The sequence below is a fragment of the Rhinatrema bivittatum genome, chromosome 6 (assembly GCF_901001135.1).
Source record: "Rhinatrema bivittatum chromosome 6, aRhiBiv1.1, whole genome shotgun sequence".
In the NCBI taxonomy this organism is placed as follows: Eukaryota; Metazoa; Chordata; class Amphibia; order Gymnophiona; family Rhinatrematidae; genus Rhinatrema; species Rhinatrema bivittatum.
In genome coordinates, this window is record NC_042620.1 from 357,402,696 (window position 1) to 357,415,389 (window position 12,694).

A 12,694-nucleotide genomic window follows, 5' to 3' on the forward strand; every position below is an offset into this window, starting at 1 on the left:
AGATTCGACTTAGGCTCCCCCGAAGTGCTTGCGCCCGGGATAGCGAGCTCCTTCGGACTGTAGGTAACCAGGTCTGGGTGAAGAAGCGTCTCATGGATCGGTGAGGCTCTGTCCCTGGGGGGGGGTTCCCCTTCTTCTAGGGGCTCTGTTTCCTCTTCTGAGTTGTCCGTGTCCCCATAGGTGGGGCTTCTGGACGGTGGAAACATTTGTCTAGGCCTAGAGGGTCCTGCGGCATAAAGGTCTTCTAGTGGAGGCTGTGGATGTCCCGCCGGAGGCTCCATCTGCATGTGGACAAAGGTGTGTAGTCCTTTGAAGAATTCCAGCTGGGTCAAATCTAAGGCGCGTTGAGTCCCTGGGGATCCCCGTCTGAGGGGGTGTCCCGCTGGAATTTGCTAGGTCCAGGGAACTCACTGAGGAGCTAGTACTCGACCCTGGGTGGGACTGGCCCTGGACTGGATCTCCCAGGGCCACCTCGCACTGAGAGCACAGGGCGTTGGCCTCTTCGCTTTGTGCGGCTCTGATATGGTATCCTGGGCAGAAGCTTTGAGCTCCGTTTCCAGTGGTTCCATGGTTATAGGCACGTAATCCTTATGCGCTCCGGCGCGTCTAAGATGTGCGTGTGGGTCGTGCGCGTTGAAGTGCGCCTAAGGCAGTTGTGCGCTCGGCCCGCTAGGCGCGCACAATGAGCGTATATCTTATGCGCACAGCCCTTGTGCATTTAACTTGTGCGCACAAGGCACTTGTGCGTGTAACTTTATGCGCACATGTATTTTGTGCGCCTAGCCGGCCTTGTGCGTGCGGATCGAGACGGCAGACAGAGCGGCGAATAGGGCCAATATGGCGACTGCGACCACGCGGGCAATATGGCGACCACCTCGGAGGGTCTCCAGGTAGGAGACCCTCCGCCTGGCCTTGCTAGGGCGAATCAACCCAGCGGCACTGGTCCCGGCCGGCGACCTGTGCGACTCCTCGAACCTCTGAGACCGGAGTCTATGCTGAAGATTTCTACCTTACCTTGTGTCTTCGGCGCTTCCCAGTTTCATTCTGGGTGGTATCCGGCTGCAGGGGGAGAGGGCAAATACCTTCTCCGCCACTCTCGAGGGTGCACCCGCTGCCTCTCAGCCGCAACCCGGGATCGGGGGCTAGGTCCCTCGCCGCGATTCGGCTGCTGGACCGAGGCTCACCTCTGAGGGACCACGGAAATCACCTCGGGAATTCTCAACTGGGGGAGGGACCAGAGGGTATCAACGCAGGACAGGCGGAGCTCGTCTTCAGGTAAGTTTTTCTTCCGAATTTGGGTTTTCTCCATTTAATTTGTTCTAAACGCTGTGAGAGCATGCAGATAGTCCTTAACTGCTATGGAGACGGAAATATTGAAGAGCTGCACTTCCTGTAGGGGTATATGTACTAGGGGCTGACGTCAGATTGAAATTTGATCCGTCTCCAACTGCTATCAGGAGTACACTATACCCATTGGTCCTAAATCCATCTGCTACACGCTAGGAAAACAATGGTGATACTATATGAACTATCTGCCCATGACAAGAGTGAAATATCAACTTCATTTGTTCAGTGCAGTGTATATTAAAAAATACCTTCTCTGTTCTCTCTCTTCTTCCTTTTCCTTCTCCTTTTCCTCTGTCTTATCAGAGGATAATACTACCAAAGTAAGTTTTCGAACAACCTGTTTAGCATCCACAATCTCTCGTTTGTATTCATCAAGAATGATATTATCCCCTGGAAGAAGCTAAAGAAACACACAAATAAACAGCTTTGACAATTTTGCTTCTCTGCATAACAATCTTTTTGTTAAAATATGAAGACAAAGAAAAATGAAGTTACCACAAATTTTGATGATGATAAAATTTATTACAGCACTGGTTTATGTACAAGTAAACTGAATTCTATAATCAATTTTGCAACTAAACCTTGAAATTCCTTTTAAAAATGCAAGCATAAAGGCTGAAGGAAAAGTATCTAAACAAACCTATTCCACAGAATACAGACCATTCAATAAACATAACTGAAGGAAAAAACCAAGAGGACTAGCCAGTGGCTAGCAAAGATGGCAATCAAGGTTTTGTTTTTTTTTCAGGAATTACGTAATTATAAATAATCTAGTAGCTGCCATGAAATGCAAGAAATTTAAGGTTCAACTTTGAAGATGTGGCCCATAAAGAAGCTAACAATCCTTATAATAGTGAGCAGTAAAGTAATTGTACTGGCTATACTGGTTTTATAGAAAAAGTGTCAATAGTCAATGAACACTTTCATTTAATGGTAAGGTGCCTGGATAATGTCAGATTGCAAGCAAATGAGAAATAGCAAAATTGCTTACCTTGTAATAGGTGTTATCCCAGACAGCAGGATTAGTCCTCACATGTGGGGGGACATCATTGATGGAGCCCTGTACAGAAACTTTGTCAAAGTTTCTAGAAGAAAACTTTTGACTGGCCCTGTGAGGCCACTGAGCATGGCCCAGCATGCCATGATATTCTCTGCACAGGGGTCTCTCTTCAGACTCGTATGTAGCAATAAGCTTTAGCAAAAAATAAAATAATAAACATATCGGACCCACTCCGCAGGGTGGCAGGTGGGTTTCGTGAGGGCTACATCCTGCGTGTCCTGGGATAACACCTATTACAAGTAAGCAATTTTGCTTTATCCCAGGACAAGCAGGATGCTAGTCCTCACCATGTGGGTGATTAGCAGCTAGAGGCGAGTCATTTTGTAGTGAAGCAACAGTGAAGTATTGTTGTTGAAAATGAGGCAGCCGAAGATCACAGCAGATTGGATGTAGAAGGAGTTGGGATTAAAACTGGAAACACATTCTTTAAAACAGATTGTCCGTAAGCTGAATCTTGTCGTCCTTCCTTGTCCAAACAGTAATGAGCTGCAAAGGTGTAACGAGAACTCCTTGTTGCTGCTTTACATATGTCAAGAATTGGCACTGAACGATAGTGTGCTACTGACGTTGACATTGCTCTCACTGAATGCGTCTTTACTCGTCCTTGGAGAGGAAGGCCTGCTTTGTCATAGCAAAACTGTATGCAATCTGCTAGCCAATTGGATAGAGAATGTTTACCCACTGCTTTACCTGGTTTGTTTGGATCATAAGATACAAAAAGAGTTGATTGGATTTCCTATGGACTGCAGTGCGATCTAAGTAAAAAGCTAGCGCACGCTTACAGTCCAAGGTATGTAAGGCTCGTTCTCCTTGGTGTGAATGAGGCCTTGGAAAGAATGTGGGTAAAACTATGGATTGGTTGAAGTGGAATTCCGTAACTACCTTGGGGAGGAATTTTGGATGTGTTCGGAGAACCACTCTGTCATGTAGAATTTGTATAGAGTAAGTATGTGACATGTGCTTGTAACTCACTAACCCGTCTAGCCAATGTAATGGCTATGAGGAAGATAGTCTTCCATGTGAGAAATTTAAAATCACAGGAATTCATGGGTTCGAAAGGAGAACGCATGAGTCTTGTTAAGACCAGATTCAGGTCCTATTCCGTGACTGGTGGCCGAATTGGTGGTTTAAGTTGAGTTAAACCTCTCATAAACCTGCTGACAAGAGGTTGTATGAATATTGGTGCAGCTCCCATCCTGTTATGGTAAGCTGAGATTGCACTTAAATGGACTCTTACAGATGAAGTCTGGAGACCAGAGTCTGAAAGATGGCATAAGTAGTCTAGTAGAGAAGTTGTGGGGCAGGTGAAAGGATCTATACTCTTTTAGTTGCACCACAAAGTAAACCTTTTCCATTTTGAAGAATAGTTCTTTCGTGTTGAACGTTTACATGAAGCTATAAGCACTTGAGATACATTGGTTGAAAGATTGAGGTGTTGTAAATCAAGCTTTCAACATCCATGCTGTCAGGGAATAGGGATTGAAGGTTGGGATGGCGCAACCAACCCTGATCCTGAGTTATGAGAGTGGGAGCTACACCCAGGCGAATGGGATCCCTGATCGAGAGGTCTAGAGTGTTGGAAACCATACTTGTTAAGGCCAATAGGGGCTATGAGTATCATGGACCCCTTGTCCTGTTTGTAACTTCACTAGAGTTTTGGTTATGAGCGGTATCGGAGGATACGCATATAGAAGCCTGATTTCCAAGGGCGAGCAAAGGCGTCCTTCGCTTGGCTGTTTTTTCTGTTTGTGTAGAGAACAGAACTTGTCCACTTTGTGATTCAGGTGCAACACAAAGAGGTCTATTGTTGGTTGACCCCCAACTTTGAAATATCCTGGTCGCTATTAAGGGATCCAGGGACCACTCATGTGGTTGGAACTGAATACTGAGTCGATCTGCCACTACATTGTGAATGCCTGCCAGATAAGTGGCCAGGAGAAACATTGAGTGTTAGGGCCCAGTCCCAAATCTGTGCAGCTTCTTGACAAAGGAGGTACGAGCCCGTACCTCCCGTTTGTTGATGTACCACATGGCTACTGTGTTGTCCGTTTGGATCAGAACAGTCTTGTGTGAAAGGCAGTCCTTGAACGCATACAGTGCATAACGTATAGCTCGAAGTTCCAGGAAATTGATTTGAAATGTTGCTTCGAGTTTTGATCAAGTACCCTGGGTTTGGAGATTGTTTATGTGAGCTCCCCAACCCAAAGTGGATGCATCTGTAATTAACATTATTTGTGGGACTGGTTGTTGGAAGGGTAGGCCCTTGCACAAATTGTCCATGTTCGCCCACCAAAGTAGAGATGAACGTAGCTGGTGGGTTACTTGAATTGGAGAATACAGTGGTTTGAATGGCTTGGATCCATTGTGATCTTATATCCATTGAGTTACCCGCATGGCTAAAGTGCCATAGGAGTAACATGCACTGTGGAGCCATGTGACCTAGAAAAGTTAGAAACTGATGAGCTGTTGCTTGTTTCTTTGAATGTAGGGAGTTTGCAATAGGGAAAGTGTCTCTGCCCGATCCTCGGGTAGAAAGGCCTTTGAGAGGATGGTGTTCAATTCTGCTCCGATGAATTAAACAGGTGAGATGGAATGAGATGGGACTTTTGATAATTGATGAGAAAAACCCATGGAGTGAAGTAGAGTAATTGGTTCGACAGAGAAGCCAGAGCTCCTTGTTGAGACTGACTTCTGATGAGCCGTCGTCTAGATATGGGAAGACATGGACACTTTCCTTGTGCAAGTGTGCTGCTATTACTGTTAGACATTTGGGGGGCGGATTTTAAGAGCCCTGCTCGCCTAAATCTGCCCAAATCCGGGCGGATTTAGGCGAGCAGGGCCCTGCGCGCCCGTAAGCCTATTTTACATAGGCCTACCGGCGCGCGCAGAGCCCCGGGACTCGCGTAAGTCCCGGGGTTTTCGGAGGGGGCGTGTCGGGGCGGGCCCGAACCGCGCTGCGTTTTCGGGATGTGTCGGGAGCATTACGGGGGCGGGCCCGGGGGCGTGGCTACGGCCCGGGGCGGCCCGGGGCGTGGCCGCGCCCTCCGGACCCGCCCCCAGATCGCGTCCCTGCGCGCTAGCGGCCCGCTGGCGCGCGGGGATTTACTTCTCCCTCCGGGAGGCGTAAATCCCCCAACAAAGGTAAGGGGGGGGTTTAGACAGGGGCGGGCGGGGTGGGGTTAGGTAGGGGAAGGGAGGGGAAGGTGAGGGGAGGGCAAAAGAAAGTTCCCTCCGAGGCCGCTCCGATTTCGGAGCTGCCTCGGAGGGAATGGGGGTAGGCTGCGCGGCTCGGCGCGCGCCGGCTATACGAAATCGATAGCCTTGCGCGTGCCGATCCCGGATTTCAGCGGATACGCGCGTATCTACTGAAATCCAGCGTACTTTTGTTTGCGCCTGGAGGGCAAACAAAAGTACGCCTATTCGCGGTTTTTGAAAATCTACCCCTTGGTGAATACTCTGGGAGCAGAGACAAGACCGAATGGTAGTACTCTGTGTATTGGAAATGTTGATGGCCCACCATGAAGCGCAGATACTTGCAATGAGGAGGGAATATTGGAATGTGAGCGTAAGCGTCTTGAAGATCCAGAGAACAAAGCCAATCTCCTGTTTGAAGAAGTGGAAGCATGGTGCCTAGAGAAACCATCCTGAACTTTTCTTTCTTCAGAAATTTGTTGAGATTTCTGAGGTCTAGAATGGGACGTAGGCCTCCGCTTTTCTTTGGAATGAGGAAATAACAGGAATAGAATCCTCTGCCCTGTTGAGTCCGGGGCACTGGCTCTACAGCTCTGGCTCTCAGAAGGGTGGATAATTCTACTTGCAATTGGATTATGTGATTTTCGCTTAGAAAAAGAGGTCTCGGAGGAGAATCTGTTGGAATTGAGAGGACGTTGAGTTGGTAACCTCAAGATATTATTGCAAGTACCCATTGGTCTGTTGTTATTTGAACCCAATGGTTGTAAAAGGAGGATACTCGACCTCCTACTGGAAGCCCTGGATGAGGATTGGAGAGATGGCTCGGTCTTTGGGGAAGGCCTCAAAAGCCTGCTGCTGGTCCTGTCTGTGGCGGAGGTTGAGGCCTAGTCGCCCTAGGTGGAGTTCTCTGTTGCGGCCTAGAAGATCTGCTCCTAGTTGTTGGAGGGTAGTACCGCCTCTGCCGATAGAAGGGTCTTCTAGGGTCTTTCCTTTGAGGCCTACGAAATGGCTGTGAAGGTGGATCCTGCGGAATTGATGAAAGCTGTCGCAGGGTCTCCGTGTGCTCCTTTAATAAAGCAACTGCATCCTGTACTTTGGATCCGAAGAGATTATCTCCAAGACATGGGAAGTCGACTAATTTGTCCTGGACTTCAGGCCTGAGGTCAGAGGCTTTAAGCCAAGCCCAACGTCTTGCACTTATATCTGATGCAGCAACTCTAGATGCTGTCTCAAATCTGTCATAGGCAGCACGGACCTCGTGCTTGCCAGCCTCCAGCCCTTTGTGGATAATTGCCTGTGCTGCTTCCTGATGTTGTGATGGAAGCGATGGTATAAAGTCCTACATCTGCTTCCACAGATTTCTTTGGTACTGAGTCATGTATAATTGATACGAAGATATCCTAGAATTTAACATGGCTCCTTGATAGACCTTTTGCCCCAGGGAATCCAAGAATCTGTGATCTTTACCTGGGGGATTTGAGGAATGTGGCCTTATCCTCTTGGATTTCTTTTGCGCAGACTCTACCACTACTGACTGGTGGGGAAGCTGTGATTTTTGGTAGCCAGGAGTAAACTGCACCAAATATGTAGTGTCCATTCTTTTGTTAATAGCAGGCACTGAGCATGGATATTCCCAAATCCGATGTTGTAAGTCCAGAAGGACATCATGGACAGGTATGGCTACCACTTGCTTTGGAGGGTCTACAAATTGGAGAACCTCCAATGTTTGTTGCCTTATGTCCTGCTCTGTGACCAAAGTGAAAGGTATGGTGTCAGCCATTTCCTGGATAAAAGTTGTGAATGATAAATCTTCTGGTGGAGATTTTTTCCTTGGATCCGGTGGTGAAGGATCTGACATGAAAGCTTCAAATGAGGTATCTATGTGTGTATCACTCCAAGAATCATATGGATCTTGTCTAGGTGGAGAAACTGGAGAGGTGCTAGGTGGCCGAGGAAGCCCTGAAGGACCTGGTTGTGGGTCATCAAAGAGTGACTCCTCAGGGTGTTCTTTCCCAGGTTTGGAAGGAAGAGCACCGACTACCTCATCAAATCTCTTCATTATAAATTGGTATAGTGCCAGTTCTGGATGTCCCAGGTCCCCGGTGAGATTGGCATCGATGGTGTCAGCACCGGAATAGACGGCGTCGGAATCTTCGGTGTCGTGCCGGCGTCACCTTAACTGGAATCGGTGTAGGTAACAGCATCACCGGAATCGTCAGCATCGGTATCAATACCGGCATCGATGGGGTCATCTGCATCTGCGTAGTCACCGGCTTCGGTGCAATCACCGGCTTCGGTAAGGGCACCGGCACCGGTTCAAGAACCAGCACTGGTGACAGCACTGGCGAAGTCGCCAGAATAGGCATCTGTTCTTTAAGGGCCTGGAGTATCGCTTGTCTGATAAAGTCTGACAATTCCTGCGAAACAGCTGGTGCACGCAAAGCAGCTGAACATGGTGGTGGTATAGGCGTCGATACTTTCTCCACAGCGCCCTGTGGAGGTTCGACCGAAGGAGGTTGACGGACAGAAGACAATGTGTGATGGTAATGGAACTTACTCTGAAGAGAGAACGGTGTTAAGCGGAGTGCCACAAGGATCGGTGTTGGGACGGTCCTGTTCAATATCTTTGTGAGCCACATTGCGGACGGGATAGAAGGTAAGGTTTGTCTTTTTATGGATGACACTAAGATCTGCAACAGAGTGGACACGCCGGAAGGAGTGGAGAGAATGAGACGGGATTTAAGGAAGCTGGAAGAGTGGTCGAAGATATGGCAGCTGAGATTCAATGCCAAGAAGTGCAGAGTCATGCATATGGGGAATGGAAATCCGAATGAACTGTATTCGATGGGGGGGAGAAAGGCTGATGTGCACGAGCAGAGAGAGACCTTGGGGTGATGGTGTCTAATGATCTGAAGTCGGCGAAACAATATGACAAAACAGTAGTGAGCCACCAGGGAACAGTAAGAAGCTATCTGCAAAGTCACTGCCACTGCTTCAAATGTTTACTTAAGGATGACCTCAATCCTCCTATTGTGCGCATCCTTCAAGGCCGCTCCTCCCTCTACGGGGATAGTCATCCACTTGGTGATGGTGCACACATGCGCATCCACTTTCAGAAAACGCAATTGTTCTCTCACAGCTGGATCCAGGGAGCACAGTCCTTCCAAGACTCGTCCTCCTTTGAAATTAGCTTCTGTGGCGCCCCACTCAAGATCAATCAATTCTTGAATGGCCTCCATAACAGGGAAAAAACAAGAGGCTTTATGCAAAGAAATCAAAATGGGATCTTTCTTTGGCTCGGACATGGAGTCAACCCCAAGGATTCCCAGCATCTTTAATGTCTGGGAAATCAGAGCTGGTAACTCATCTCTATGAAAGAACCACAACATAGTCCTACACTGTTCTAACCCCGGAGGAATTTCTAGATAGCTTGTTGTCCTTTCGTGGCTCGCTGCTGTTTACTTCATCATCTGTGCCATCCAGGTCCCTATCGGGAAGTCTGACCGCCAATCTAGCTGCTTAACCGCAGCACCGGGTGTGCGGGAGGTCACCCCCTGCAACTCTGACCTAAGAAAAGGCAGAAGGATCCATGCCAAAACCAGGAGGCACCTGTCCTGTGGCAGTGAACTACCTTCCCCCACTGACAAGCCATTTAGTGGAGTTCCAAAGTCAGGCACCTATTCTGGCACGTTTTTACCCAGGCCTGCATCAGGCTGGAAAGAACCGGGCTTAGTAAAATCAGATGAAGAAAACTTTCCTTGAGCCTCCAAGCAGCAATGGCACAAGTTAGAAGGAACGCCAGGCTGAGATGCCAGAATATGACAAGCAGCACAAAGGGTAAGACGCTAAGGGGTAGATTTTTCAAAGGTTACGCACGTAATCCCCGAAAACCTACCCCTGCGCGCGCCGAGCCTATTTTGTATAGACTCGGCGGCGCACACAAGCCCCGGGGCTTTAAAAATGGGAGGGGGCGGGTCGGCGGTGGTCCCGAGTCCTCCGGAACAGCTGTCATGCAGGAGGTTCGCCTCGCCACAGGCAAGCGTAACTCAGCGAAATAAGGTGGGGGGGGATGCTAATAAAAAGTTCCCACCAAGGCCGCTATGATTTCGGAGCGGCCTTGGAGGGAACGGGTAAAGCCATCGGGGCTCCCCCTTGGGCCCGGCACGCGCAAGGTGCACAAGTGTGCATCCCCTTGCGCGCGCCAACCCTGGATTTTATAACATGCGCGCGGCAGCACATGTATATTATAAAATCAGGTGTACATTTGTGCGCGCCGGGTAGCGCGTTCAAATGTACCCCGCGTGCTAAGGATTTAAAATCGGCCCCTTAGATTTTGTAGCTATAGGGGCCATCAGCCCTGTCACAGTACGCTTAACATGCGACTAAAAGGTGTGCATCCAGCTGTATTCTAGCTGCAAAAAAGAAGCGTCCAAAATTTAAGCATATAACCCTGTGTCGACAAGCACCCAAAAACAGAGCACCCTCAATGCCGCTCACAACTGGACGCACTTGCACGAAAAGACGGTCCTAAAGAGGACAGCCTAATGTGCAGGAAACTAGCGAAAATGCCACTGCAGCCTACTACTCAGCACAAAGTGATAAGTCTAAGAGTGAGGCCTAGCCCAAAAAGGCTGCTCATCCCAAGTTGCCACGTCCCCTAAACTCCCTCAGAGGCGGGAAAGAACATTGGATCAGCACGCCGAACACAGAGATTGGTGGAAGTAGGAATCCCTACAAAAAAAACCCTCCTTCCCTGTTTTTGTTTTTTTTTTGCTTTACCTGAGCTCAGCTCAGAGTCTGTCTCCAGCTGCAGGGGGAGAAGGCAGATACAGTCACCGCCGTGCTCAGCTTCCTTCACCCGCTGGCCTTTCAGCTATTTTTATAGCTAAGTCCACGCTGGCTGAAAACCAGCAACCGGACCAAGGCACTTATCCGAGGGAAAATCCAATATATATCACCTCAGGGTGATTATACATGGGAGGGACCATATGGTACCACAGGAGAGTGAGGCGAATTAATTTTCTCTCTCTGAAAACTTAAGCAATTCCCCAGTTGGGAGATGCACATCCACCATCTCCTGGAGATGGAGAACACCGGTGGGCTGATGTCACTGCAGGGGGTATAATAGTCGGCAAATAAACTGTAGGGAACTACTTTTTATTGTATTAACTTAAAACACTTTACTTAGTAAGCTAGTCACAAATGTTATGTTTTAACCTGGTTTATGGGCCCTTGGGTCGTGGAGAGAGCTGACTCCATCCACAGGGAGAAGCCCTGTGGGGACTCTCCACGACAGGCAGGGTCTCACCAGTGATGGACATAGGAGTCAAAGAATATTTATTATACAGCAAAGAGAAACCCGAGGAGCGGGTTTGTAAACTCAGTCCTGGAATAGAAGACCCTGGGATGGATTCTCCGGTAGTGGCCCGCAGGGCGGGGTAACCGGGAAAGTACTCGCTTCTGGTATACCTTGTGCATGGTAACTCCGGTAGTGGTCCACAGCGCGAGGTAGGCCGGAGATAGGTGTTGGCAACTGGCACAAGACAGCATGGATCCGGTAGTGGTCCGCAGAGCGGGGTAACCCGAGGATCCACCAGCAAGACAGATGTGGTCACAATGCAGTAGAGAATTCATTGTAGCAGCAGCGGAGGTCCAATGTGGGAGAAACTCACTTAGCTGGTGAAGGTGAGACAGCAGAAGAGGCTCTCCAAGAAGTGGGTAAGCCCTGAGTACAGCAAGGCCCCCGAGGAGAAGGTACCCGAGTCACTCAGCCTGGAACGCAGGAACAGTGATGCGAAGTGTCTCAGAGTAAAGGAATTAAGCAAAATGGAATCCTTGCTAACTCGTACGTAGGAAAGTCCAGTAGGTTTAAATACACAAGGGCAGTGACACCATGCGGAGGGGACGCCCCCGAGGCTCCCGCCAATGACGTGCATAAGAAGGAGGCAGGCGTGCGCGCTTGCCCTAGGTTACACCAGATTCAAGATGGCGACCGGGATCGCCTCGCCATACCAGGATTGCCAGGGGGATCGGCATCAGAAAGACCTGGGATGGATTCTCCGTAGTGGTCTTCGGAGGCAGAGGCGGCCATCTTAGCCAGAAATCTGAGCTACTGGGCAAAATGAGTTGAGCAGCAAAGGTCGCAGTTATCTGTGACCGACGGGCGCAACAACAAACTTATTAAAAGTTAATGCAATAAAGTATCAAAAAAGTGAATATCAAAAAGGGGGGGGGGGCAGGGATAGACATTCTGTACATTAGACTGGAAGACACATGCACATAAGATAAACAGGATTACATGATGCTATCCTTACAAGTTTCAAACCTGATCCAATTCAATCATTTTTCAGTATGCGCATACATGTAGCCTGAAATCTTAAAATGTAATTTATTTATTTATTTAAGGTTTTTATATACCGGCATTCATGATAAAATCACATCATGCTGATTTACATTAAAACAGTGGTGCATAGAAAGAAAAAACAAACTGGAAACTGTAGTGCGGACACAGCAGTTACAAAAAACAGGGATGCTTAAACTGGGAGAGGAAGGAAAAAGAAAAGGTTAATAGCATTTTAAATATTTACAACGAACAGTTAAATGAGCTGGTTGTGTTATAGAACTTGAAGTTGAAGGACATTAGCTGGAGTCCGGGAAAGCTTGTTTGAAGAGCCAAGTCTTAAGTCTCTTCCTGAAGGTTGGGAGGCAGGGTTCCTGCGGTAGAGAGGGCCCGATCTCTCAAGGTAATATGTCTAGTGGCTTTGGTTGGAGGAACCTGGAGTGAACCTCTATATGCATCTCTGGTAGGTCTTGAAGAATTGTGTAAGAGGAGAGGAATTTGCAGGTCGATAGAAATATGTTGATGAATGATTTTGTAGATACCTGAGATGGATTTGTAGAGAATTCTGAAGTGCACTGGCAGCCAATGAAGGCTTTTTAGGATAGGGGAGATGTGATCTCTTCTTCTGGTGTTTGTTAATATTCGTGCTGCCGCATTTGTACCATCTGAAGCGGTTTGGTATAGGAGGAAGGGAGACCTAGTAGGATAGAATTGCAATAGTCTAACTTTGAGAAAACTAATGCCTGAAGGATTGT

At 48.4% G+C, this 12,694-nt stretch overlaps 1 protein-coding gene across 1 annotated transcript in view; it reads right to left on the bottom strand.

Moving 5' to 3' along the window:
- The window catches only part of THOC2 (THO complex 2), a 780,683-nt gene that overhangs the window by 532,153 nt on the left and 235,836 nt on the right, over nt 1-12,694 (bottom strand). The window contains exon 10 of the mRNA XM_029607862.1: nt 1,596-1,747. Coding sequence (XP_029463722.1) covers nt 1,596-1,747 — 152 coding nt within the window. The remainder of the gene's footprint in view (nt 1-1,595; nt 1,748-12,694) is intronic.